The sequence below is a fragment of the Buteo buteo genome, chromosome 23, assembly GCF_964188355.1.
Source record: "Buteo buteo chromosome 23, bButBut1.hap1.1, whole genome shotgun sequence".
Classification (NCBI taxonomy): domain Eukaryota; kingdom Metazoa; phylum Chordata; class Aves; order Accipitriformes; family Accipitridae; genus Buteo; species Buteo buteo.
Window position 1 is genome coordinate 19226710 of NC_134193.1, and position 27428 is coordinate 19254137.

General features: G+C 56.3%; 1 protein-coding gene across 2 annotated transcripts; it reads right to left on the bottom strand.

Moving 5' to 3' along the window:
* Positions 1-210: 210 nt before the first annotated feature.
* SARDH (sarcosine dehydrogenase) lies at positions 211-27197 on the bottom strand. Of its 2 annotated transcripts, none has more exons than XM_075055389.1 (22): positions 26905-27197; positions 26705-26823; positions 25627-25948; positions 24839-25017; positions 24156-24335; positions 23423-23546; positions 23129-23229; positions 21708-21812; positions 21104-21233; positions 18850-18936; positions 18632-18722; positions 16456-16597; positions 14769-14852; positions 13980-14093; positions 13294-13432; positions 12587-12700; positions 10877-11024; positions 10455-10548; positions 5303-5465; positions 4808-4976; positions 4227-4362; positions 211-2145 (listed from the first exon to the last, which is right to left on the bottom strand). In XM_075055389.1, exons 3-22 carry the CDS (start codon positions 25940-25942, stop codon positions 2020-2022), a joined length of 2742 nt encoding a protein of 913 aa, XP_074911490.1. In that variant the 5' UTR covers positions 25943-25948; positions 26705-26823; positions 26905-27197; the 3' UTR covers positions 211-2019. The 2 variants fall into 2 exon arrangements, with proteins under 2 accessions (XP_074911490.1, XP_074911489.1); XM_075055388.1 differs by having other exon boundaries at positions 26705-26820; positions 26905-27055.
* Positions 27198-27428: the final 231 nt, after the last annotated feature.

Sequence of the window (27428 nt, forward strand, 5' to 3'; positions counted from 1 at the left end):
CCCTGGCTTGGTGGGGAGGCAACATGCTCGGTCCCTCATTTATCCCCAGGACAAATGGACAGGACTGCGGCCACCCCCTCCCTCTGCCTGGGCAGAATCAGGAAGTGCAATCACCTCCTATTCAGAGAAAAAAATCATTCCAATCTTGTTTTTTAATGTTTCCAGTAAAACCAAAGTATTTGAGAGTTCAAACTCTTGCCCGTGGTGCTTTTTGCATGAGGCTAAGGAATTGAAATTGGCTCTGAAGAGGGTATAAACCAAGCAAACCCAGTCAAGGGAAATAAAGTGAAAAGCATGCAGCGTGATTATTTCTTCAGGCGGGTGAAAACTTCAGCAGAGATCAGGCCCTTGCTGCGCCACTGAAGATGGAGCCCAGCAAGGGGACCAGAGCAAGGGACGATTTCGGGGACAGGCTAGGAGCAGCTGCCCCTTCCCTTCGGCAGCGGGGGGTTCACGGGCTGCACGCGTGCGATGAAAAACCTTCCCTGACACCTCCGAGACCGGCTCTGCGCTGCTGGAGGCATCCGTCGGGATGCTAAAAAGAGCCACCTCCGAGGTGACCTTTGGGAAGATGCCAGCAGAGCAGACGGGACCGTGGAGCCGCTGGCGGCCAGGGGCCAAGGGCAGCCCTGGTGTCGGTGCCCCGGCTGGCGAGCTTACACCACAGAGCTGAGCTGGTCCTGCCTGTACAGGGAGCAGCCCAGAGGACACACAAACCCAAACAGTACTGGCAAAGCAGCTGCGGGCCAAAACACGTTCATGAAACTCTTCCTTCTATAAATTCAGAGGCTACATGCAGCAAGGACCCAGATTCCAATGGCACTTGCCTTTGGGAGTTTCTTTTATTCTCTGGGGCACGACACAAGAACGTCTCTCCAATTAGCATCAAGGGGCTGCACGGCACCACCGTGTTTTCCTCATTTCAAACCCAGGGACTGGTGCAGGCGGGCAGCACTCCCTGTGCACCAACACGCTCCCATTGCCATGGCCAAAAACTGGGATTTGTCTTTACTCTCGCCCTCCCACAAATGGACAAGGCCATCGTTCAGGTCTGGGGAAGATCGACCCTCCCTGCCTTCTGCACAGCCATCGCACGCTGAGGCAGCGCTTGAGCACCACGAACAAAATTGAAGCAGGCATTGAATATTTTGTGCCCCAGGGTTGATTTTTTTAAAGGGCCTCAGGTGGCAGTTACCACTGAAGGCAACAGAAGTTGGTGCTTGAAATCCCTCTGAACGTTGGAGCCACAGGGAAACGTTTTGCCCAAGTGGGACCTGAAGCTCCGGCTGCGACTGGGGCAAGATGGGATGGAGGGATGAACCTGTGCTTGTAGAGATGGGAAGAACCTACCTGCAAACCCCCTGGGTAAAGCCAAGGACCTCACGGTGCAGAAGAACCTTGCAGTTAGCAGAGCATCCACGGTGTCAGGCCAGGCAATGGCCCTGGACCCCCTGCCCCTTCCCTCCATGGCCCCCACGAGTGCTCCCACCCCAGCACCGGGTCCCCAGGGCACGGTCAGGGCAAGGTGACACCCATCGGAACAGGGACAGATACAGCAAGGGACCGGAGAGACGGCAGGTTTGGAGGCTACAGCTGTATTAACAGCAGAGTTAGTTAAAAAAATTCATTTCCAGGCAGCGTGAAACTACATTTTGGAGGAAAGAGTTTCCAGCAAAGTCAAAAATTGAAACCTCTTCATTTGCAGTCGAGCAAAACACTGTTTTCAGGCCAATTAACCCATGGAAAAGAATTATTGCTGTAGTGGTATTGCTTCATTTAGAAAACAGAGCAACACAATCTTTGGACTTTTTGGAATCTCTTCCTCCTCTTCCCCTCTAATTTGACCTAAATTTGTTTGACAAGTTCGCTGCAGACATTTGCCCGGCTTTCCCAGCAGACCCTGGAGCCAGCTAGGGCAGCCGGGGGCCAGGAATTCAGCCAGCAGCTCCTAATGGCATCTTCCCTCTCCTCATCCCGGCGTCCACAGCACCCGCTCGCCGGCCCCGCGCTGCCGCACTCTCAGTAAAAGCCTTTCACTCGCTTGTTGTCCGGGTCGAACGGGGACTTGGTGTGTGCTTGGGCAGGGTAGGTCACTCCCATCCGCTCCAGCTGGTAGCTGCCGCTCTTCACGAAATCCAGCGAGACCTGCAAGGCAGAGCCATGGCGAAACCCCTGTGAGGTGCCGCGATGCACCGGTGAGGCACCAGCTCCCTGCCGGCATCCCAGCTCCATCACTGGGCAAGCTCCCCCACCACCCCGCAGATCTGCTTTCCGCAGAAAAACCCAGCTTTGCCATCCCAGAAGGACGCACAGAGAGGAGGAAACCAGATTTTTAAAAGTGCTCAGCTAAAAAAAAATAAAAATAAAAAGAATGCAGCATTTATTGATTTTGGAGTTTTTGGGTTTTTTCTGTGGATTTTTTCAGTGGCACCCAGGGCAAGGTGCACTTACTGCTAGGCTGTGGGAGCTCATTGCCAGAACAACCAGGCTGGATGGCACACCCCAACGGGGTCAGCCCTGGCTGCAGGAGGGGATCACGGTGGCAGCCAGGACGTCACCGCTTGGCACGACGAACATGAGCCGTCCCCTCTGCCCGCAGGGCTCACCCAGAGCCACCCCGGCACAGGGAAGGGCTGTGGGAAGTTGTCAGCGATTCAGCAACAAACAGAATTTTTGTTTCCCTGCTCTCCATCTCACCCCCTGTACCTCTTCTGCTCCTCTGACTCCCTAGTCCTGATGCTGCGGAGACATCCCCATCCTGGATCCCCCTTCCCAGCGCGGGGAGCATCACACCGGGTCACTGAAGGGCCGTATCCGTGGGATGGAAACTAAAGGGCCACGTGCAACACAGCAAGGCTCTGAGCAGCCGTGCTGGGCACCCCACTGCCAGGGAACTACAAAGTGGGGGGCTCTGTGTGCCCTCCTCCAAGGTCTCGGGGTTGGTGTGGGGTCTGGGTCCAGCACCGAAGCCCTGATGGGGATGGTATGGGGCAGGATCCGTCCCCCGAGCGACCTCCTCTCCCTGCACAGCAAAGCTCCCGCCTCCTTCCGCAATTACTGCCCAAACCAAGTGGGAATTATCCCAGGGAGCGGTGAGATGAGGGCTGCACATTAACATCTGCTTAACAAGCGCTGCTTCCTGGCCGCAGCCAGCCGGAGCGGCCACGCAAAGGAGCTGGCAGAGCTGGGGACCCCACGGCGCGACCACCCGTACGCCGTGCCTTTCTCCACCGTTGCCATTTTGGCCCCCGCAAAGCCCAGCAGGCAGCTGCCTGCTGCCAGCCCTGCTGCACGCTGCGGCGGCAGAGCTTTCCCTGCAGCGGGTGTGCGAGCGGGGAAGAGCGGCACGACGGATGCAACCCGGTGGGGATGCACTCAGTGCCGCTTTGCCGCATCGGTGCCTCGCTGGAGGCAGGAGGGGACTGTCGTATGTGTGTGTCCCCCCCCCCCCGCCGCCATCTCCATCCTGCTGCCTCCAACACGCTGCCTGGGGCAGGCGGGGGCGGCCGGGAGAGCGAGATGTAACAGGGAGGAGAGAGGGAGAATGGGAAAGGGGGAAAGGAAAGGAAGGTCTAGGGGGGAATATTCACCGTGGGGAGAAAAGGTGGTTCACGGGGGCTGAGGGGACAACTGGAACACAAAGCCACTTGGCTTGGGAGTCTTGCGCTGATGCGGGATTAAAAGCCAAGGCAAGCAAGAGAATGAAAGCACAAGCATATGTACTGCTCCTGGTTTGCAACAGGGAGGGTCCCGGGGGATGTCATCCACAGCCCTCTGTCCCCACCTGGGGTCCCTGGCATCTGCCTACAGCACGCTGCTTAATGAGGGCATCTGATTTACTGTCCAGGAGTCTCCCAGGGTTAATTAAGAGCCTGCTGGGCTCCTATTGGCCATTGCTCCCTATAACATACGTTATTTCACTGCTGCAATTAAATACTCAGTTGCAATTAACATCGGAGGCAGTGCTTAAGCCGGAGAGCATCGCAGAGCGACAGCCGGTGAGACTGGCCTTGCTGCCAAGCCGCGGCATCCCTCACCCTCCAGCCTCCACCACGGGGGGGCTGCCCCATCGTGCTCCCCAGACAACAGCGGGTTTGCAATGAGCTTGTGCATACGGCTTCAAAACCAAACAAGCACTATGCTCCCCTGGCAAGCAAGCCCCCCGCTGCGGGGAAGAAGGTGCAGCCATCCCCGGGGGCTGGCAGTGGCAGGGGGTCTGTACTCACCGGACCCCCCGCGGGATCACGGATGTAGCCGTAGGCGATGGTTTTGTCGATGGCAAATCCAAAGTCTGCCCGACGGATGTGGCCGACCACCTTGCCGTCCCGCCAGACCGCCTCCAGGCCGAACATCGGCACTTTCCTGCAAGGCAAAGGCAGAGCTGCCATCAGCAAAGCCCCACATCAGCATCCCATGGGGCAGAGGGGTTTGGGGGGACCGGACCCCGGCTCTGCCCCGGAGCAGCCCACGTGCCGGGGCTCCTGCTGCCTACAGGTTCATTAAACTCCCCGCGCTGATCCCAGGTGCTGGCAAAGCCCCTCCAGCCCCACTTGCAAAACCTCCCGCTGTTCTGGGTGAAACAAGATAAACCCACTCCCTGTCACAGCATTTCCAGCTCCCATTAAACATCCTGCTGGGAATTTACGGTGGGATTTAAATTAGAGACGGAATTAGAGCATGGAAAACAGCTGAACCGGCTTGCAACTGAGCTCCGCGTGCATTCCCCAGGATGGGGATGGCTGAAGGTGCTCGTCCTGGGGCAGCCGTCGGCGTTGGGTGCTGAGCGGAGCCCAGCAGTGGTACTCACTCCTCGGTGGTGAAGCAGACGAGGCGGCGGAAGATGCCCTTGGCTTTCTGAGCCTCCACAGCCTCCCGGCCCAAGAAGGGGATGCCAGACTTGAGCTTGCAGGTGAAGGCCAAGCCTGCTTCTAGTGGAGTATCGTCGGGGCGCAGGTCTGCGTGCCAGTGCCTGTACCCTGCAGAGAGCAAACACGGGTCACCCAGCCTCTCCCTGCCATGCCAGCAAGCCCAGGCTGAGCAGCATCAGGAGACCAAGACGTCACCCATCCTTTTTGGACACCTCTGTTGCCCTCGATTCACTTGGCCCTGGACAAAGCACCCCCGAGAGAAGCCTGTATTGGGGAAATCTCAGCAAGGAGCACTGGGGCTGGTAGCATCTCTGCCAGTAGCTGCCAGACCTCCAGTCACACTAACCCACCCTCGAAGCTGGGAAAAACTTATTTGCCCTGCTCCCCTGGCCGGAGGCAAAGCAATGAGCGCTGCTGTAAGGAAAGCAAGAAACCTTTCTCGATGCTGAGGCTGTCGATGGCTCTGTAGCCAGCATTGGTAATGCCGTGCCGGGCACCTGCCTGCATCACCGCCTGGTAAACCTTCACGCAGTCCGCCTTGGGCACGTGCAGCTCCCAGCCCATCTCGCCGACGAACGACAATCTCATGGCACGGACCTGCGAAATGTAAAAAGCCAAACACCCCTGTGGACGGAGCCAGGCTATGCAGCACGAGAGAAGCCACAGAGCTGCCCATCGCCACGGCGGGAGGAAAGCCGGCTCACCCGGGGAACCTTGTGCGAACGCCCTGCTTTGGTGGAAGGCATTTCTTTGCTCTCCCTAGTGCACGAAGCCAGGATCAGACTGAATTTCTTGTTTCTGGACAGCCTAAGCTCAGCACCTCAAACCCACAGTCCCTCCATCCCCAGCTATCGGCAGCGCCCAGGAAAGACGGCCAGTGAGCCGAGGGGGCTGTGGCCAGCATCCTTTGGCCACCGATCCCATGGCTGTCCCACCAGCTGGGCTGGGGTTAGTCATGATGCTCCGGCTCCAGCCGGGCTTTTGTCTCCCTCTGCTGATCCCTCGATGCCAGAAGAAAGCCTGTGGGCACCCTCAGCCCCGCATCTCCCCAGATCAGCCCGTCTGATGGGGAAGCTGGTCGCCAGCAGGACTGTCCTGCTTCGGGGTACTTCGTGGTTGCTGTCCCCCCAGGATGTCCCCCACTTGGGATGGTGCTGCCATGGCAGAGGCACCCAAAGACCCTACGCTCCCGGGCAGGGGCTGAGCCCGGCATCCCAACCCGCACCCCGCTCACGCCGAGGGGATGCTCAGGTTTCCCCCCAGCAGAGACTGTGCCCCAAAGCGTTACTCTCTGCTGCCAAATTAGCTCCATGCTGAACGAATGTAGCTCCAAAGAGGAACGAGCAGATCTGCACAGAGGACTCGGTGCTTCTTGGGGGGAGAAGCCTCATCCTCGGAGATATGCCTGCCTGCACTCCCGGGGGCACAGACCCCCCAGCCATGCTGGGACTGCCCTGCCCGTGTCCCCCCTGCTTCTTGCCCAGGCAGGCTTGCCTGCATCCTCCTCTTATCCCTACTGAAACAGTCTGTATCCCCAAAGCTCCCCAGGCCGGTTGGGACCACCCCAGCTCAGGCACCTTCCCTGGAGATGCAGCTCAGACTCAAGGGGTATTTCCCTCTGCTTCATCCCTTTGGATTTCTCTGCTTCCTCCCCCACAAAAACCCCTCCAGTTCATCCCTTCGGATGCACATCAACTGCAAATGCATACCTCGCTTTGGGAGAGAGATTAACTCAAGAGTTTCATGCGAGATCGTGATCTGCAGTCTTAATAAAGCAGTTTTCAGCTAGGAAGAGACTTCCAGGCTGGTTCTGCTGGCCAGGCACGCTCCGCAGCTTTGAGGCTGGCTTGCCCACGCTGGCTCTGGAGGTCGTTGGGGCAGAAGCTGCATCTTGCCATTTGCTAAGCTCTTACTACAACCAGGAGCCGGTCCTAGCTGTGCTCTCTAATCCCTGGTATAAACAACAACAGGCAACAGCAGCCGCTGCCCAAAACAGGCAGCAACAGGCAGGAGAAGTACCAAAGGGGTGCCTGGGCTCTTGTCTGTGAGGACGGCCAGTGGGTGATGGCTGAGAACCCAAATCCATCCTTGCTTCCCCCAGCACCCTCCTGCTCTACTGGCACTGCAAAAATAATGTCCTCAAGCAGAGTTGAAGGCAGCTTTTAAGATGCCTTAACCTTTACAACAGAAGTGGAGAGGAGGAAGGAACGCCATAGGTATTGGTAATTTATTTTGAGCCTCCTCAAAAGAAGCTGTGCCGGGGAGCCATCCTTCCTTCGGTCCCTGCCACAGCCCCGCAGCGAAGCACAAAGGCTTTTCAAGGTGCACAGACACAAGGGGTGCAGAGAAGCTTTTCGCTCCACACAAAGGTGTTGGCTAATTAGGGAACAGCCAGAGATCAAGCTGCTGCAGCCAGTACCATCTTCATCCCGGCAGGAGATGCTCTGGGGATTGACAGGCAACTTCCCGGCTCATTAACCCTGCCTGCGACTCAGTAGACAGCGCTGCAGCTAAAGTGCACTTTACTTTCAGGAGCAAGTTACTCCTGGGAGGAACTCCCCCTCAAATCACCCCTGCTCCAGGGGAACGAGCATCCCAGCAAGAGCAGTGAGGCAGAGCAGTGCACCATAGAAAACAGGTATCCTGGAGAAAATTGGGGTGCCAGTCATTAGCTTTGCACAGGCAGGGGTTGGGGTTGCACCCACGCATGTGTAGGGGGCACATCCCGCCACGGAGGCCAAGGGGGATGTCAAGTGGTGGCCTCAGCTGCTGCTGCTGGATTTCTGCTGAATTCCCCTAGGAACAGGTTTTCCTGTTAGATTTCAACTGGAGCTATGAAATAACATCAATTCCTGGGTCTTTGAGCAGCAATTCAAAAGCATTTTAAGTATTCTAGAAAATGAAAACCTGAACTTCACCCTGTATCCAGCAGTGAAATTCAAAGGGGGACCTTTCTCTGCTGTTCAATACAATGAGAGTCGCTATATATAAACTCACAAACCAATCGGTAATTTCCAGAGTCATTAACTCTGCTGGAACTCTCCTTTCACTCTAGCTGATTTTGTTCAACTACTGAGTTAATGCATGAAAATCTCAGCGATAACTTTTTAAAGATGTTGGGTTCAGTTTAATCCCCCTGGAAGGTGATAGTATCAGCAAAGGCTTCAGCCTGCTGGCCTGAGAAACCCTCCTACTCTAATTTCAGCGTGGGATGGAGTCCTCCGTGCTCATCGTGCAGTGGGAGTCTGAAGGAGACATCCCAAAGGATGGTGCTCCCCCCAGCCCAGAGCCCTCGCACACCCCTCGGGCAGGAAAGCTTTCTTCTGACAGTCAGGGCATTTACACCCAAAAGCAGCCACAAAATTTCTGCCAGCTATTTCTTCCACACAGGGTCCAATTATTTTTTATAAACTTGAAGTGAAATGCAAATAAACTAATCACGCTTTTCAAGACGGGAACATTTATACACCTTTCCTAGCGGATGAGTAGATTTTACAAGATATTATCACCTTGCCACAGGCATGACAAGGGAAGACTGGGGAGGGTTTAACTCACCGGTGGGGACTAAAATGCGACATATTGGACAACCTGCAACAATGGATTGACTTTTGGGTCCCCCATGCTGCTGTTTCCCCTCCCAAGGGACGCTGGACATGCTGGGTTTTTGGTACCTGGAGCACAGGGCGCACTGATACCGATGGTTTGGAGGATTAATCCGAGTTGGACAAAATCTGTGACTGAGTTAAACCACCCTAAACCCTGGCTAGGCTCTTGCTCACAAATCAAGAAGCCTTAATTTGATTTAGCAGCAATCCCTTCAGCAGCCAGCTGCATTCGAATTAAAGCCACTTTAATTCTGAATGAAAAGTGGCTGCGCACGGCTTAACCCAATTTCACTAATATCCAGCCTGCCTCCAGCTCCCTGTTTTCCTGCTGCCTTTTATAAGATTTACTGCTGCACCTTCACTCCCTTTGTCTCCCATCAGACACTGGTCTGAGAACCAGAGCGAACGGTCGGCACGGTCCCTGGTGCCAGCCAGCTCCTCCGCGAGGGAGAGGGATGCCCTGGAACCACTGCCTGCCCAGATTCCCATTCCCATCCACGGAAAGGATGGGGTACAGATTCGACCTTCTCTTCCAAAGGGGTGTTTTCGCAACAGAAGGAATATTTCACATGGGGTAAACATCAATAAGAAACCAAGGCAGAGCTTCTCGGGCAAACCTTGCAAAAGCTATTCCCCGACACCAAAACTTGCCAGCAGCAGGTTTTCCCAGAATGTTTCTCTTTTGACAAAACAACACTTCATGGTCACCAACTCTTCTATTTAGGATGTTTCAAGCAGGCTAAATCAGCAGCTTCACACATGACAAAACTCCCCAAAGAACTGCCATCAACCCCTTCCCCCAGGGATAACTTCATACCATGTTCATCTCCGCTGGGCGAGGCGGGGGAGAGATTTAAGGTTCTTTTCTCGCTGCCCTGCACCAGGTGAGACGGAGGAGTCCAACTAAGCAGACAGCGCTGCGAAACCTCACAGCAAACCCCAGGGACTGATCCACTTTGCAACACAGCCAGTGACACCAAACTGCTTTAGGCTGAGCCCTCCTCCCTCGACATCTCCGAGCGATGCCACACAAGGAGTTAAAGCCATCGCCGCGGGTGCTGGCAGAGGTGCCAGGCTGCCAACCTGGGCAAGGTGCATCTCCCACAGCTCGCTGAGGACCGTCGCGCTCAGGACGGCAGGCACGTGCCTGCCCCGTGCTCTGCAGGCAGGCAGCGCAGGGAAAGCGAGCTCACCTCTGTCTGCAAAACACCCCACCGGCGCTGCCTCCCCAGGCCATGCATCGTGGGGGCAGGAGCCGGCCAGCACCCCCCACCCATGACTCCCCACCAGGCACCCAAGCCGGGCAGCAGCGCTGCTTACCACCGGCACCCCAAAATGCTTCTCATCCCCTCGCTCCAACGCCGAGGAGCTTAGCCCGAGGCGTTAGCACGGAGCATTACCATTTCTGTGCTTTTCTTGCATAACCGCTGACGCGAGCCCTGAAGTCTGGGCAAACGCAGGATGATCTGCGCTAGTACAGACAGCTTAAGGTTGTCAAACTTCTCCTGTGATCAAATACACTGGCTCCGCAGGCTGCCCAGCCCTTACCGCCAGTACTTGACACACTTTACATTAAATTGTCCCTACGAGTAGGGCAAAAAGGAGGGGATCTAGAGTGTCAGAGAAATCTCTTTATCACCAGTGCTCACCCCTAATCTGTGGGAGGTGTCTCTTGCTCCTCCAACACCGCCGCAAAGCCATAAGTCACCATGTCCCTTCCGCAAGCTCAGACCGGGCTACGACACTGCCAGGCGGGCTGGGAGAGCAGGTTGGCACTTGGCAAGCAAACAGGGAGGAAAACACCCCAGGTTTTGGCCTTTTCCAACATAAAAAAAACCTCCCAGCTGCCCATTGCAGCAACGTGGAGGCAGGCGGAGGATGCTCAGCATCCTAGCAGAGGATGCTCGGCTGTGCAGGCTGGCGGGTGGTCGCCCCAGTGAACAGACCTCCCTGGGAAACTGGAGGGCTGGCCCCGTCCTACCGTGCATCCTGCGGCCGTGACGAGTTTGTGGGTGGAGAAGGGGAAAGCTTCGTTGCTGAGGTCAGTGTCGAGCACTTCTTGGAGGACGACGCGGCTGTGGGGAAACAGCAAAGCGGCCGTGGTGAAAGGGATGTAGCTCGCCAGCCTGCTCTGAGGGTTATCACTAAAACTTGCTTTCTCATCTTGTTGGCAAGAAAGACTTGTCCCTCCAAAGGGGAGCTGACGTGGGTGATATGCCACGCTGTGAGAGCCTCAAAAGAAACTCCAATTCCCCAGCAAAGGGCATATTGCTCCAGCCAGACCATCGCCTGGTGCCGTGGGGCTCACACCTACCCCTGCCCGACACAGGGACCTGGCTCATCCCTCCATCCCTCCACGGTCAGGGTGCAAGGAGGGGACCGCGATGCTCTCCCCACACTCACCTCAGGGGGCCCTGAATGCTCATCATGCCCAGCTCCTCCGAGCAGTCAAGGAGTTTACACTGGAGCTTCATGTCCTGCAGCACAGAGGTGATGTGCGACCAGTTGTGCTGAGCCACGGCCCCGCCGATAGCCAGGTAGTAGCCATCCCCTGGAAGACACCCCCCCGGCAGCCTTTCAGGCTCGAGAATGTTGGGCTGGGGGTGATGCCAGCTCAGGTTGGGGCTGGTTTTGCTCTCCAGAGGCTGAGCTGCAGCCCTGAGCCTGTCCAGCTTGCATAGCCCAGGGGACTGCCAAGAAAGTGGGGGGTTAAATAGTATTGGGGCAAGGGAGGGCTTTGGGACTCTGCTAACATCCACGCTGCCTTTTGTGGGGCTCAGCACAGTGAAAACCAAATGACCATTAAAACCTGAAACAAGAAAAGGTAAAAAAAGCTGTTCGAGCCCTGGAGGTGCCTGTAAGCATCACGGGAAGAGAAAAAACTCTTTATCCCTTGAGACCAACAGCAAAAGCATCTGTTTTTTTGTCCCAGTACAGAGCAGATGCCAAAGTGCCGAGGGAGCCGGGAACTACAGGTGGGAGCAGGGAAGGCTGCAGCGACGGGGCCATAACCAGTGCAGGGACCGCACTGTATACGAGGAGGAATTTCATCCTGTCAGTAATCCTGGGTAGAAAAATCCCCAGGGATGGGGTTTGAGAACTGATTAATATGTAATCAGTCTTTCCTCTGTCTTTTCTGCCGCTACAAAATTGCTCTCTGATAATCTGTCATAACGATAATAAGTGCAGCCACCTACTGTAATTGGAAAAATAGACTTTGCTGCGATTAAACTCCTCCATCGCCCGACAAACCCTGCAGCTCTGCCATCCGCTTCCTCTCACCCTTCTGCCCCCCACGAACGCCCCAGACGAGAGGGATGCAGGATTCTCCCACGGCGAAGGAAGAGCTCGCTGGCACCCGATCACGCCGGGGCAAATGTGGCGAGATGACCCCCCCAGTGCCCACCACCGTGGGCTGGTGCTGGGGGCTGCACCGCTGCAGGGCTGGTCCCTTCCCAGCAGCGATTCTGAGGGTGACACTGAGTGGGGACAAGGCTCCGTGGGCACTGGCCACCCCAGTGCGAACCTCCCTTCTGGTGGCAGCTCTGGTGAACCGGGCACGGCGTTTGGCAGCGCTGCTGGAGACCAGCTCAGTGTCCTCCTCCTCTTCCTCCTCCTCCTCCGCTGCTGCCTAATGCCATTTCTGCCCTCTGGGCTGACTGCTCTGCCGCCTTTCAATTCCTTTTTATTGCAGCTGATAAGGACCTGGGGAGAGGGCAGAGCTGCCAGCCAGGGCTGGACAAACCCAATAATACGGATGAGCAGTGCAGGCCCCCAGGGACAAGGGGGATAATTGGGTTACAGGGACCGAGGGGCGGAGGTGGAAAAAGCCAGGTGGCTGCCATTAGGTAAATGCAATCACCCCCGCGCCTGCGGCACCCTGAGCGTGGCGGGGATGGAGGAGATGCTGGTGGGCCTCGGACCTAACCTGCTTCCACGGCTTCCCGGGATTGGGAAAGGTCTTTGTGAGCATCGTCACAGCTGAAAAAGGCAGCGGGAGAGACTGGGAGCTGAACTGCGGGAGGGCAAACCCACCCCAGTGATCCCCCCCCAGCCCCACGGTGGGTGCAGAAACGTGCCTGACTCCAGCATCCCCATGCTCAGGGTTTTTACCTTCGAAGGCGGGGGCCAGGGGGGAGGCTGGGTCCCCAGGACTGATCCGGCTGACGGTCAGGTCACTCTCCACGCCGCCCCGCTTATTCAGCATGCAGGTGTACACGGTCGAGCCTGGGGGAAGGAGACGGGCACCGCTGCCCATCAGCCAGCCCTGGCACAGAGCCCCGGCCCTGGCAGAGGGAGGTGGGTAGCAGGAAAATTTGTTCTCATCGTTACATCAGCTGTCACTGCCTGGGAATGCCCTGACGGACCCTGGATGTCCCAGCACCAGAAGGGGGAGAGGACCAATGCTTTTTCCCCTCCAGTTCTGCACGAGGAGCTGAAGCTGCCTCCCAGCCCCAGAGGAGGTGCCAGCTTCTCCCCGTGCAAACCACGGCTGGCGAGGGTCGTGCTTGATTCCCTCCAGTATCCATCACATCTCCAGCTGTGAGCCACAGCTGGAGCCAGAGGGCCAGACCCCCCCCCCCCGTCACCCCCCCAGCTCAGAGCACATTTGCCCCTGTGTAAATGAGAGCAGAAGCCAGCCTCCGGTGAGGACAGGGAAAGCAGTCGCTCTCCCACACTTCCCATACCCTCTGCAAAAGCAGCATTTAAAAGAAAAGCCATTTTGGGCCTCCCCCCCAGTTTGTTTCGGTGTAAGATGTGATTTCCCAGGGCAGTGCAGAGGCAGCGTGTGGCCGAAGCCAAGGGGACTGAGCTGGTACCTGGCGCTTTGCTCACATCGGCAGTAAAGAGCCAGTTCGCCGCTTTTGTTGCTTCAGGTCCAACCAGGTAGAATTTCCCAAAATAAGACATGTCGAAGAGAGCCAGGGCATTTCTGCACATTAAGCATTCATTCTTGATCTACAATTAAAGCAGACGCACCGCTGAAGGTGAGCCATATTCTCACTCCACAAAGGGAGACACACATTAAAGCCATTTATGTAATGGGAAACACTATCAAGACACTCGCCTGGTGACTTTAAAGCCCGCAAGGCTTCAAACACTCCTGAAAAATCAGGTATTAAATGCAGCAAGTCTGACAGGCCTTTCTGTGTGCTCAATCCCATTCTTAATGTTACTAACACAGTGATAATTATCAATAATAATAGTTAGATTTTATGAAATTGGTTATTTCCCCCAAGCTGGTCTCAACTCTTTTATTTGGGAAAGCAGCAGTAAAACCCCTGTCGCCTCTCCACTGAGGTTTCTGAGCATGGGCATTTCTCTTAATCTTTTTGGAACATTTTCCCCAGTTTTGGGCAAAGCTCGCTGCTTCCCCTCCCTCTGAGCCTCACCAACTCCACCCAAAGCTGCAGCGTGGCACGGGCTCTGCTGCCTCTAACCCCTCCCCGGCTCCAGATGTGCCCAGCGGTTTTGGCCCAAGGGAGGGCTGCACCCCTGCACTCACGACGTCATGGTGGGGGGGGAAGTCGAAGGTGTACTCGTCCCCCAGCAGCTGGTTGTAGGTGTAGTCCCTGTGGCGCTCCTGGCCGTACGCACCGTAGTAATCGTAATCCAGGACCTGGAGGGGGGAAGCGGGAAGATGGGGGCAGTGAGGAAGATGATGTGAGGCTGAAGCCAAGGGGCTGCTCTTCACCCCGTGCCAGGAGAGGAGCGGGTCCGTGAAGGACCTGCCCGTGGTGATGGGTTTCCATCCCGGCATCCCTGCCTGCGGTGATGGGTCCCCACCCCAGCATCCCTATCCATGGTGATGGGTCCCCATCCCAGCATCCCTGCCCGTGGTGATGGGTCCCCATCCTGGCATCCCTGCCTGCAGTGATGGGTCCCCATCCCAGCATCCCTATCCATGGTGATGGGTCCCCATCCCAGCATCCCTATCCATGGTGATGGGTCCCCTTCCCAGCATCCTTACCCATGGTGATGGGTCCCCACCCTGGCATCCCTGCCCACTGCATATAGAATTGAGATCAGTGCCTGTCGTTTGGGGACATTGGAGGCAGACGCTGCCTGTTGCAGAGGGACAAGCGGACAGACACACACAACAGTACACACAGATCTCCCTCTTACCGCTGTTATAGGGAATTAAAGCCCAACAGCTTTTATGGACCCGTTTTGGGGACATGCAACTGCTTGCGGCATATCGGACATCCTGCACACGCAGGATGCATCCTAGATGTGCTGGACACAGCCGGTACCCTCCGGGCTGAATGTCCCCCGAAACGTGTGCCGTGCTTACCGGGGCTGCTCCCCTGGGGCTGAACCAGCCAGGCCTCTCCCAGCCATGCCGCTCCTGGAAAACGCAGCCTTGTCGCAGCAGCTCCTATGCAAGCGAAGCCGGAGAAATGGGAACAAATGGTTAAAAAAAAGCCTTTTCACTGCTTTTGGAGCAGCACCCAGGCTGCCCTCCTCGAGTGCATGCTCAAGACCCGACTTGTGACCCCTTGGCTTTGGCTATCAGTAGCCAAAATCAGCTCTGCGGTTTGTCTTTTAAAACAGTGGCAAACCCCAGCTGCCTGCAAATTGCCCGATATTTTTGTCCCCCCCAAGAAAGGTATTTGCCTCAAAGGCAGCTGACAGGCAGGAGTCCGGCAGCCCAGCTGTGCACCCTACCAACGCTTGTGCAAGGGTGCACGAATTACTGACTGAGAGATGTTAAACCCAGAGCGCAACACTCCCCCCAATGTTTACAAGATTAATTATATAATGATGTTTAAGATTTATATAGCAAGCTTCCCATTCCTCCTCTGTGCTCTCAGGAAAATCTCTCTGCACACAATTAATTAGGGATCCATTAAGATATTTTTGTTTGGTGCCTTTGTTCAGAAAAGAATAGATTTTGTTGAACATTTCAGAAATGATTCAGTGCCTATTTATAAAACACAGCAAATGTTCTGGAGCTGCACGTATAAATACCAGGCTGTCAGTCAAATGGGCATCGCTTATTAGACATGCTATTAAAAAATAAATTGCATCCTCAGTGACAGAAAACAACTAAGCTGTCAACCAAACACCGGGGGACGATGGGGAGGGATGTCTGTTTTACTGCTTAAGCCTCCGCTCTCCATCGGAAGAGGAATAGTGTGATATGAATTAGCGATGAGCAGAAATGGGCTCGAGAAATGTGGCTGCTCCTTGCTGGGGCTGGGACTGGCAGCGATGGGGGGGGACGAGGCACCAGCCCCAGGTCACCCCCAGCATCTTGGGAGCGGTGGGTGATTTTGGGGGCTCTGAGCTGCAGTTGCTGCAATGCTGCTGACGCAGCAAACCACTGGAAACCGGGTTGGTTTTGTTTTTTTTCTGAAGTGCTGCATCTTGAAAGTGTTCACCTATGGAGATTTGTGCAAGGAAGCAGCTGGCAGAGGTGGGAGCAGGGAAGGAGCCCTGGCTGGCGGCTCCAGGGAGCAAAACCAGCAGGGACTGAGTGGGTGCCGGCAAAACCGCCTCCGTGGAAGCACAGCTGCTCCCCACTCTTCCCACATCCCGCCTCGTGCCCCGGTCTCGCTCTGCATCGCGAGACGCCGTTTCGGGGAGGAGAAGCTGCTGCTGAGCTGCGAGCAGGAGGCAGGAGATCCCTGCGAGCATCCAGCATCCCGCAGCCCTTGCGACTGCCCCTGAGCCTGACTGGTAGTGAATGAAATAAGCCTCCGAGCCCTTCTCTCCACTTTTCCCTTGCCTAGCGACCATCACCGGGCTCTTAAGCCACATCTGCTAATTTAAATATTAGAGGAACGCTTGGCACCTCTACCATTAAACTGTCCACGGCCCCAGCACCCTCGCAGCGTGCACCCGGCGAGCAGCACACTGTTTTGGGGAGCCATGCAGCTGCGGCTGCTCCTTGCCACCTCTTTTTTGCTGCAAGGATGCTGCGAGGGTCTTCCCGTCGCTCCTCTCGAGGCAGCCCGGGTCGGGGTGCGCATCCTCACCTCGTGCAGGGGGTCCTTCCTCACGTTGCGCCCCGCCAGCGGCTCGTCGTGGGGGAAGACGACGGAGTAATTCTTGGCGTAGGACTCGTGGCTCCGCTCCCGGATCCAGCGGTTGTTGTCTGTGAGGGATTGGTGAAACCTCCTGGAAGGCAGGGAGAGGGCAGCGTCCAGATAAGCCCACCAGCTCACCGGGTGCCTCCTGCTCCGGGCTTGGCCCTCTCAGCCAGACCCAGATGTGGATGCAGCTGCTGTGGTGTAAAATGGCTATTCCTGCACCAGTTTCACGGGTAGGAGAGCAGAGGAACCAAGCAGAACTTGGTGCTGGCCATGCCACGGAGCTGCCCAGCAGAGCCGGGCGCTCGCCGCAGCCCCCACCGAGCTCCCCAGCCCTGCTCCAGGCACGTGTACCCCAGAGCAACTGGGAGCAGGATAAAGCCCTGCTTGGGGGGCTGGGAAATAGAAAAAGAGGAGAATTGAGGTTAATTTTGCTTCGCTTCAGCATGGGGCCGGCCTCAGAACATGCCTCACGCACTGCCTGGGTTTAAATGCAGCCCTGACAAAGGAAAGAGCCCTGGACATTCCTTATGTTTTTCATCCAATTCTCCCTAGGCTGAAAGACAAATAAAAGCTGAAGCATTTTAAATTTCTTTGACAGATTTTCATCTTTCAACCGAAAAGCTCCTTGAAGGAATGTGCCAGCTCAGCACACGCTCAGGTTATTATTACCAGAGACCGATAACTCACGGAGAGCAGCCCTGGGTGCCGGTGGCACCTTTCCCGTCCTCCAGCTTCGGCAGGCAGGAGAGCACGGCTCTCCGAATTACCACCAGCTCCTCTCCAGCCCAAATCCCCAGGTCTGGAGAAGGGGAGGCAGGCAGCAGGTGGAAGGCAAGACAAAATGTCATCCATAGAGCCTTTTAAAACAATACTTTAAGTTTCTCTCCAGCTGCTTGGGTGCAGAGGAGAGGCAGGGCACCGGGGCTGAGCCCTGCAGCAGCGCAAGCGATGCTCCCCAAAAAGCAGCCGTGGGCTCGCTGTGAGGGTGGCTGCCTCTTCTGCTGGCAGGGGACAGGCAGCGGGTGACACATGGCATGTCGCTGGCACCCCTGTCTGCCCCGTCAGCCCCAGCCCCTTCACCGACGCGCTGAATTTTTGACAGCGGCGAGAGAAGCAACAGCTGCCAGATGAAATATTTACAAGCGTTTTGAGAGGATAAATATTTAAATGTGTGGAAAAGGGAGTAATTTCAAGAGGAGCTTAGTAATCGTCATCAAAAGAAAAAAACCATGACGGACGCCAGCTTGATGACGGGGCAGATGGGATACGGGGGATGCTCGGGCTGGAAAGCCCCCGGCCACTGTCTGAGTGGGGCTGGGGTCCCACGGCACAGGTCAGCTCCACAACGGCTGCGGTTGTGCCAACCCCCCTGTCTGACGGTGCAGCGGAGCCTGTCCAGCCCGGGGATGTCTCCTTCCCGGGCTTGGCCCATCGCTGGCCCGGCTGGTGGAGGAAGGCTGGTGGAGGCATCTCCTGCTGACCTCTGCAGGCACCGGCACCGACTCCCCTCTCCTCCCAGCCCAAGTCAACAGGGTTCTTATCAGCTTTGCCACTAAAGCAACATGATCTTAAAAGCTTTGTCCCTGACAAGGTGGTTGCTGTTGCTAGCAGCCCTATATAAGAAAGCCCAAACCCAATCAAATATAATCAAGCAAGTCAAAAGCAATTACAGAGCCAACATCTGCACAGTCAAAACTCCCGGCCCGTGTTGTGCGGCAGAGGAGGTGGAAAGCTAATCTTTCTCCTGTTGAAATCATCACCCCCGATTATTAACTTAGAGGATTAGGCACGGCACTAATTGAACAACAACAAAACCCAAACGTAATTACCCTGTCCTTTCCCATCGCTGCAATCTCCTCGTGTCTGATGGAAGCTGTTTGCGTAGAAGTGGGATGAGGCAAATGAGATAAGCCCCACGTGTAAATTCATTAAAGCCATCGAGCATAATTGATTTCAGCTCCACGGAGGGACACAGGCTGTGGCACAGACGCTGCCCAGACACCCGCTCCCAACGCCAGCATCCATCCCTACCTCGGAACCCGTCCCCAAGGAGCACCCAAGGACGAGGGGTATCAGCAAAGGATATCAGCGGGGACCCGGGGCAGCCGGGGTGACTTGCCTGATGTCGTAGCCGTACATGTCCTTCTCCGGCCGCCCGTGGATGATCCAGTGAGCCAGCTCCCTCCCGCAGCCCCCTCCCAGCATCATCCCTGGGAGAAGAGGCGAGGACCCAGATGAGGCCAGGAGGCCAAGCGTGGCTGCGGGTGCCGGGCTCTGCCCGGGATCCGATGCCCGCGTTGGGATGCCCGAGGGGTGATCCCTTCAGGTCTCTCTTACCAGCGCTGTTGAAGCCACAGCCGAGGAAGAAGCCTCGGACCTCTGGGGCTTCCCCCATGAGCGGCTTGTGGTCGGCTGTGAACGACTCTGCAAGACAGAGAGAGGGATGTGCCAGCGAGGCCAGGATAGGCGTTTTGGGGACACACCACACACTTTAAGAGCAGGGTTCCTACAGCTTCCCGTGCTGGCCTTAGCCTGCTCCTGCTCCCAGAGAGGTCGATGGGGCCAGAACTGGACCAACACCGAGTACTTCCCAGCATCTCAGCTCGGGCATCCCCTACCTGCACCTCTCCAACAGCGCCCAGGCAGCAGAAGCCAAAGGGACGGCTGCCCTGGTACTGGGATGCCCAGCATCACAGAGGTGCCTTGTGCAGGCTCCTGAAGCAAATATACATACATATATATACATATATTGGCTTCAGAGGCTTGCATGCGTATACACGTATGCAGAGGCACCCATGTATATGCTCGGTAACTGTGCCCTCCGCAGCCCCGGGCAGCTCAGCAGCGCTTTGCTGCGCGCCCGTACTGCGTGGGGAGGACCTCAGTGTTGGGGTTTAGACCGAAAATTTCTGAAGCAGAATGGATCCCCAACCAGAAGGTGCACAAGGTGCTGCGGTGGCTGAAGCAGCCTCTTGCTTTCTCCCAGTCCCCCAGCCAAGGGGGCTGCACCAACCTGTTTGTTGCCTCTTCAACACCTGGGCCATATTTCATTATGATGACTATATTTCACCTTCATCGATTTCTGCTGGGAATTTTCATGAATTTCAGCTACTTTATTCCACTGAGGGATTGCTGCTGATGTTGCCCAAGGCTCCTGTGCTAATGCTGTCTCATGCTGCCAGCTCCTGCTCCCCACAGGGCTATCAACCACAGCCCCTGTGCAAATCCCTGCTAGGGAGGACAGAGCAAAACAACCCTGACAGAGGTGTGCAGTTCTCCTCCCTGTTTTATGGTGGTTCATCCATCCGTGTGTGAAAGGAGAGAGGGAAGACAGAGTTCGGTCTGGTCCTTCCCCCACCCAACAATGCCCAGCTTGTTTCCCAAGAGCAGAGCCAGAAGAATATTTCCACTTTTCACCAAAGCAGCTTCTCACACGCCAAGATCCCCATACTGATACGCCAGGCTACAAATTCACCGAATGAATGGAGCAGCACCCAAATTACCTGCCCTTCACCAGCGGAGCACGCCAGCCCCGCTGACTTTGCACTGGGACGGATGCTGAGCGCTCCCACGGGACCTTGGCCCGCTCGGCTGCAGGGTTGGATTAGCGGCTGGAGGAGAAACAGCCTAAACCACCCCGATTTGGTCTGCTTTCATCCCCTGCGCCCGAAGCACAGCGCGGTAACTGTTCTGGTGGTGAAATATTTACCGCGCAGCAGAAAGGACAAGTGTTTGCTATTTGCTTCGGCCTGGCGTGACTCAGCTGTCGCAAGCAAACCGGCTGCTGGTTTAAATCAAGAAGTAGAAAAGGAGGAGCGCTGACCCTTTGGAAATTACATTACTGTACTACAAATACTAGACATTTATCTATAAGAAGTCAGCTCCCCACCAGAGGCCACCAGCTCTGCTTACACCACAGTTTAACTAAACCCGCCGTACCCAGGACCAAGGCCCCCACCTTGTACATGTCATGTTTTATCTGCTGCGGGGCAGGAGATGTGCCCTACTTTCCCCTTGTACAGCAGCACCGCTCCCTCCCCAGGAGGGTTTCCCTTTAAGTGCTACAGCAAAAAGGGATTTTTTAAAATTATTTTTTTGTAGCATGCGGTGGATTTCAAGGCCAAACCAAGTGTGCAGGGTTCAGGTTCGATGGCTGGCATCACTTCCATCTGCTGCTGCAGCGATGCTATGGCCTTTAACTCCACACCAGACAGCCTGGGGTGTAAATCTAGGTAAATCTAACGTCATCGGCCCAGAAGCAAGTAGTAAAAATAATAACGTAAGATAACACTTGGTAAAACAACGGCCACTGCTTGGAAGAAATCTGCCCCTTAATTCCCCAGTCCGGTGGCCACAACATCGGCCGTAAATCTGCGCTAGCCATCCCCAGTTTGGACCAAGACAATAAGCTCCCCAGCTATTTCTCCACCTAGGCTAAGCCTGGGATGCCACCCCTTGGAAGATGACACCATTGCAACCAGACCACAGCCACTTTCTCTGCATTCAGAGAGGTTTTTCTTCTCCCCAGGACATGAAGTTGCAAGATCCTTGGAGGAACACAGCCGTCACGGTACCACTGCAGCCACGTTACCTGGCCCACAGACGGTGGATTTAATGCCTGTTTTCTCCAGCACCGGTACTCTGTTGATGGCACCTTCAATGTGTTGCATGAAAACATCCCAGTCCAGATCAAAGAGGCCAAAAGCAAATTTTTCAGATACCTAAAGGTGGGAAACGGGAATCAGGACACAAAATAGAGTACAGCTGATGGCGTAAGAACTTCTCAGTTCTAGGAGCCTTGGAGACTGTAGAAAACAGATGCTGCTTTGCAGACTCTGGTTTCTTTGGGTTTTCATGAACAGCCCAGCCAAGCCAAAGGTCTGGGGCAGAGCCCGAATTAAGACACCTGTGCTAGGGTAAAGGGATGATGCAGCAGGGCAGGGACCGTGTGGTGACCTCTAAATCCCCGCAGCCCAGCCTTTTCATCTCATTGCTGTTGCCCCTGCATCTTCTATCTATGCCACAGAGAGCCCCAAAGGGAAGATGCTGTCCTGTGCTTTCCCCACCAGCCGTGCGGAGGTTGGTACCCGCAGGAGCCGGGGGCTGAGGCACTCACGCCTGCGCCCACCCCTCCGAGGTGGGTTCCCTGGAAACCTGCCTCGTTCCCCCCCGGAAAACCTCCCGGCACCGCTCACCTCCTCCCAGAAGATGGGGTTTGACTCATATCCACCCACGGAAAGGGCATCGCCTTGGAGACGGAGATATACCGAGGCATCGTGATCGCGAACGTTCGGCATGTTCTGCAAAAAGGGGAGGGGGAGCGGAGGGGTGAGAGAGGGATGAGAGTTATGGGGAGACCCTGATGCTGCTCTGGCGAGGCTGAGCGGGATGAGCTGAGGGTCTGGGGCGCAGGATCGGCACCTGCAGCCACGACCCGCCGAGGACGGGAGCAGCGGTGACTCCGTGGATGTTCCCTCAGCCCTGCAATTTGGGTACCCGCGTGCCCAGGCCCCCAAGCTGGAAGCCAAGCCTTGCACCAATCCTGCCTAATCAGCAGCTGGCAAACTCCAGCGCTGCGGGCAGGAGCCGTTGGTGTGGGTGTATTTGCAGAGGCGCGAAGGCAGCAGCACCTCGGCTGTTCCTCCGCGGCACAGGCAGCACCGAGGATGCTCGGGGGGAGCGGGAGCAGCCGCTGTGGTCGATCCCGGCTTGGAAAGCATCGTTCCTCTGCCACCCACCTCTGCAGGAGGATGCGGCAGCACGACACGCAGGCAGCAGCGCACCAAGAATGAGGGATTTGTTCTTGTGAATAATGGATAGAGAAACGTTTAGATAGCGCGGAAGTATTGGTGTAGGGCCTACTGCGTTTCACGTTGACGGATGGAATTAAGTGGACTGAATGGGAGGCACAGGGGTCTGCAAGCCGCAGACTCTTCTCTGAAAAGTCTCTTTCTCACCGTGTTTGTACGCCACGGCAGAATTACTGGGATATAAGTGTAATCATTGACACCAGCGCTTTCTAAAACGAGGCACCTCAGACCGAAAAATCAGACACAGACTGTGTCAGCAGGATGGCAACTAAAAAATGTGTCACCCTCAAAGCCCTGGCGCCTGAGTGAATGAAGTCTCCCACGACTCCTAAACAACTCTCTGTAGCCGGACGGCAGAAACAGATTTCCTGGGAAAGTTTAGAAATGCTTGGAGAGCTACACCTCTGCCTGCCAGGGATTGGGGCTTGTTTGGGAAGTGTTTGGCATCCTTATTAACGCTGCTATCAGACACCAAACACATCAGAGACCCTATAATAATTCTACCAAGACCAAAAAAAAAATAAAAATCCTGCTAGTCATAACATTGTTAAATATTAAATATGACTCTGTTAAAGGTAGTCTGATAGTCCTGCTAGGAAGAGAAGCTGCTGGATGTGCACTTCCCTGGGTGCAGAGCCTGACCTGGCAGCACAGGCTTGCACTGAAGGCAGGAATATTTGGGGGGTCCTGCACTCCAGGGGTCCCGGGGGGGGTCTTTCCCATCTCACCCTGCTGCGTGCAGGGGGGCAGGAGGCAGCGCTGTCCTCCAGCGCAGAGGAACCGATCCGCAGCCGCGCGGGACCGACCTGAATGCCCTCGATGCGCTCCGTCACCACGTAGGCGTGATGCATCCCCACCAGCGGGACGTGCACGCCGGCCAGCCGGCCCAGGGCTCGCGCCCACACGCCTGCGGAGAGAGCGGCCCCACGCTGAGCACCAATCCGTCCTCCAGAGACCTGCGGTGGTCTTGGGGTAACAGCCACATGGAGGGAAACGAGGACCGATGTAGACCCTCCGGCTCATGGGATGCAAAGCCACCCCCTGCCCTGCGGCCACAGCCCCGGTCCCCCACCTTCCCCGCCGTGCTTTGTGCCCCGTACCCGCGCAGTTCACCACGCAGGGAGTCTGGATGGTCCCGTGGGCAGTCTCGACCGCATACACCCTCTTCACCCCAAAATCATCAGCTCTGACCTGGATGCCGGTGACCGGGCAGTTCTCGATGATCTGGCGACAGAGGAAGGGCAGCAGAGTCACGCAGGGTCGCAAGGGTGGTGGGACGACCCGGCTCGCCTGACATCTACCCCCCAAATCTGGGAAAGGTGAATCTAAGCAGCGGTCTGGCACTGGCCACGTCCCTTTCCCAACAGCTATTGCTGTTACTGCTGATAACAACATACCCCTCCTCAGCTGCAGACTTAACCCGCTGCTCTGTGCACCCACAGCTGCAGAGGGTGTTTATTATTTACACGCACGTGCGATAAGCAACGCACCAAGGATGGGCTGGTAGTCCCTGCCTTGAGGAGTGGATTGTGTTACTTGACCCCAAAAACCTCTGCTCTCCTAAGGAACCTGCCTTGGGCGCTGCTTCGTCTTGCTCCTAAAGGTCTTTTTTTCATCCTATATATTCCCTGGATCTCATGGTTTCTGCCAGCTTTGCTGCTATGACCCAAGCAGCTATCAAAGCTGAAGAGGACAACACCCTTCTTGGGCAAAGACCTGATGCAGCAGGACCAGCTCCGCTCCGGTGGGAAAGAAGGAGCTGGGGAAGGCAGAGGATAAAATCTCCTCCCAGGGTCAACAGGCATTAATTAGTAAATATTAATTAGGAACTACCGTAGCGCCTCTGGCAGTTGCTGCTCTGGCAAGAGTCGAGCAGGTACCAGCTGGATCCATGGTGCCATCCTTGGGGACGTACAGCGTGCCGTACAGGTCATCGATGTTCATCAGCGGGTACAGGTCCTTGGTCTGCGATGGGGTCAGGACGTAGGACTCCACGCCGTACACCTTCCCCAGCTGCCAACCGGACAAGAAAACCGGGAGGTCAAGCAGGTAACAAAAGCTTCGCTCATCACTTGCTGCTGGAGGAGGAGGAGGAGACCCCCAGGACACATTTATCTCCCAGATGAGGCAACTGCTGCCCCAAGGCAAGCCCTAAATCCAGCATGGGGTGCGACGGTCTGCACAGATTTCAGGGAATATGGTCCTGTATTTGCAAGCAAGCTGCCTGTGCAGCTGGCAAAAGGATGCTACCACTATCTGAAAGGGCAAAAATCCATGGCTGGATTTAACCTTGCCTACTTTGCCAGCCTTTTGCCTGATTTCAGCAGCCTTACAGAAGCCAGAAGGCTGCCCTGGAAGCCCACCCCAGGCCACTCGCAGCTCTCCGGGTGGGAAGCCAAGGCCATTTGGAAACCTGGGGTCTCCGCAACCTTGGGACCCCCATCCCTGCTCCCGTGGGCAGAAGATAAACGCCTCCTCCTACAGCCGGGGGGGGACACCGAGGGGCTTCACCCTACCGACATGAGCCTCTTGTACTCATCGAGACGCTGCTTGTTGGAAGCGATGAAGAGCCCTCCGTTCTCCACCCAGCCCGTGTGCAGCCCCGTCTCCGCCGGCAGCTCCCGGCTGACCACGTCCCGCGTGTGCGCCAGCAGTTCCACTTCCACGTCGCTGGGACGAAGCTGCCACAGCAGACCTGGGGTGGAGGACACGCACGCAACAACAGAGCCCATGGGTGGGACAGGGGATTCCAACCCCCCCCATTGCAGGATGCAGAGAGGGTCCCCGCCATCCCACTCGTGGCCTGGGTCACCCTGCCAGGGCTCTTGCTCCATCTCGTGGAGATGTGGGAGCCCTACAAATCATCGGTTTCTATTTTCCTTGGGCATTAAATGAATGGGAAAAAAAGAGTTTCTGGAGCAGGCTACCCCAAAAGAGACAAAACCCCCCAAAAGCTTATTGAATTAACATCTTCTAGCTCCTCCCTCCCTGTTAAAGAAAACTGGCTTAAAGAAGGATAAAAAGAAGGTGTGGAAATAAAGTGTTTAGTTTTCCCGTGATCATATAAAACTTCAAAAAAAAAAAAAGAAAATCTGGGGGACGTTTTCCTAACAAAAAGCTACGCCAAAAGGAAAAACAGAACCCCCGAAATTCTCCACATTTAAAGCCCAAACTCTCCGACCCATCCGGAGCCAGCCTGCGCGACGGATCCCCTCCACGGACAACGGCTCATCTCAAACCGTGGGCATCCCCGTGCCCGCCACCCCCACCCCAGGGACCACCCGCGCTGCGCCCACCGCCTCACCGGCCGTGTGCCAGGTGGTCCCCGAGGTCAAGCGGTCCCTCTCCAGCAGCACCACGCTGGTGACACCCTGCTTGGCCAAGTGGTAGGTGGTCTGGCACCCCAGGCTACCCCCTCCGACCACCACCACCTCGGCCGAGGGTGGTGGGGGTCGGCTGGGCTCCCCGCTCCCGGAGCCTTCCTCCTTCAGCGTCTTCTGGTACGGGACGCTTTTCTTCGTCGTGGGACCCGTCGCGTTGCTGAAGGGTCGGGGGCTTCTCCAGGGGGATGGCAGGAGGCGGGGGGCGGCCGCCCGCAAGGCGCAGCTCACATAGGACATCTTTACCTGCAAATCCCAAAACCGCTTCGCTGGCACGGGTAGGGGACCCCCGGCCAGCCCGGCTGCTCCCCACCGTTTTGGTCTCACCGCGTCTCAGGGTGCTGAGCAGCTCGTGGGTGCTGGAGTGAGACCCGGGGCACGTCCCTGAGTGGGTTGCTGGGACCCCCTTCCAGCAGGGAAACGGGATCGCCGTTGCATGCGTTTGCACTCCTAAAGACCCTTCGGAGGGGCCCCACTTCAAAAAGGGGCTTGGAAATGCACGGGGCAACGCCTGTGCTCGCTCATGCCTGCAGAAACCACTTTTTTTTTTTTTTTTTTCCCCTTGTATTCAAGAACTGTTTGGCCACAATGAAGGCACAAGGTTTGCTCCCTATCAAAAGAGGGCAGTGCAATGGCTGCGGGACGGGGACAGATCCTGCCTGCAGACACCCCAGCCCCTGTACCCTGGGCTCCCGGCCAGAACACGGCTGGGGGTTTGCTCCGGACTCATGTTTTTGGGTGCACAAGCAGGGGTGCAGCAGGGTCTCCTGGGCAAGCAACACCCCTTCCCACACAAGCCACGGGCCGTGGCGGGGGACAGCCCCGGAGCTCACCCCACCGAAACCCCCCGCTCACTTCTACGCGGCCTTCAAACCCCCTGCTGTCCCCCCGCAGCCCAGCAAAACTGCAAACCTCCCGCTCGGGAAATCCCGCGACACCCGCAAGAGTTTCTCGGACAGCCCACGGCAGGTTCCCACCGCCCACAGCCGAGACTCCACTCACCGGCGAGGTTCGCTCCGGGCTGGTTTATCCCAGCCGTGACGGCCGTGGGGCCCCTGCCTTCCTCCGATGCTCTCCTCCTCCTCCTCCTCTTCCGTGCACCGCCGTCCCTTCGGCCCCTGCTGCAAAAAACATTAACCAGTGCCGGAGGCGAGCCGAGCCAGCCCAGGCAGCCGGGAAATAAGGGTTTACCTCCTTCTTACCCCTTCTTGTGGTTCTGCTGGTCCCCAACGAAGAAGAAAAGTCAAGCAGAGCAGAGAAATTCAAAACAGGGAGGAAAACGCCGCTTTTCTCCCCAGCTCGGTGCCCGGCAGAGAACAAACAGCCCAGCTGGGGCCAGCGGGGACTCGCAGCCTCTCGGGCTCGCTCGGCGGCTGGCTGCAGCCGTCAGATGGATGCCAGAAAGCAAACACGGCGAGGAAAGGCACCATCTGACCCTCCTGCTGGAGTTCTCAGCAGTTAGATTTTAAAAGCAGAATTAAAATAAATTTACACATTTCCCGAGAGCTCAAAGCGAGGGTGGGAACACCAAAAAATTTAATTTAGAGGGGGTAGGAAAAGAAACATTTGATTTAGATCTCCCACCTCGAAGGTTTATTGTTCCTCCTGCCCAGGACTCACCCCTGAAATTAGGGCCTGTTTGGGCAGGATACGCTGGTGGTGCAAGTTTTTTAAAGGTGGCTCTGAAGGGCCCGATTGAGATATCACAGAGAACCCAGGCTTTGGC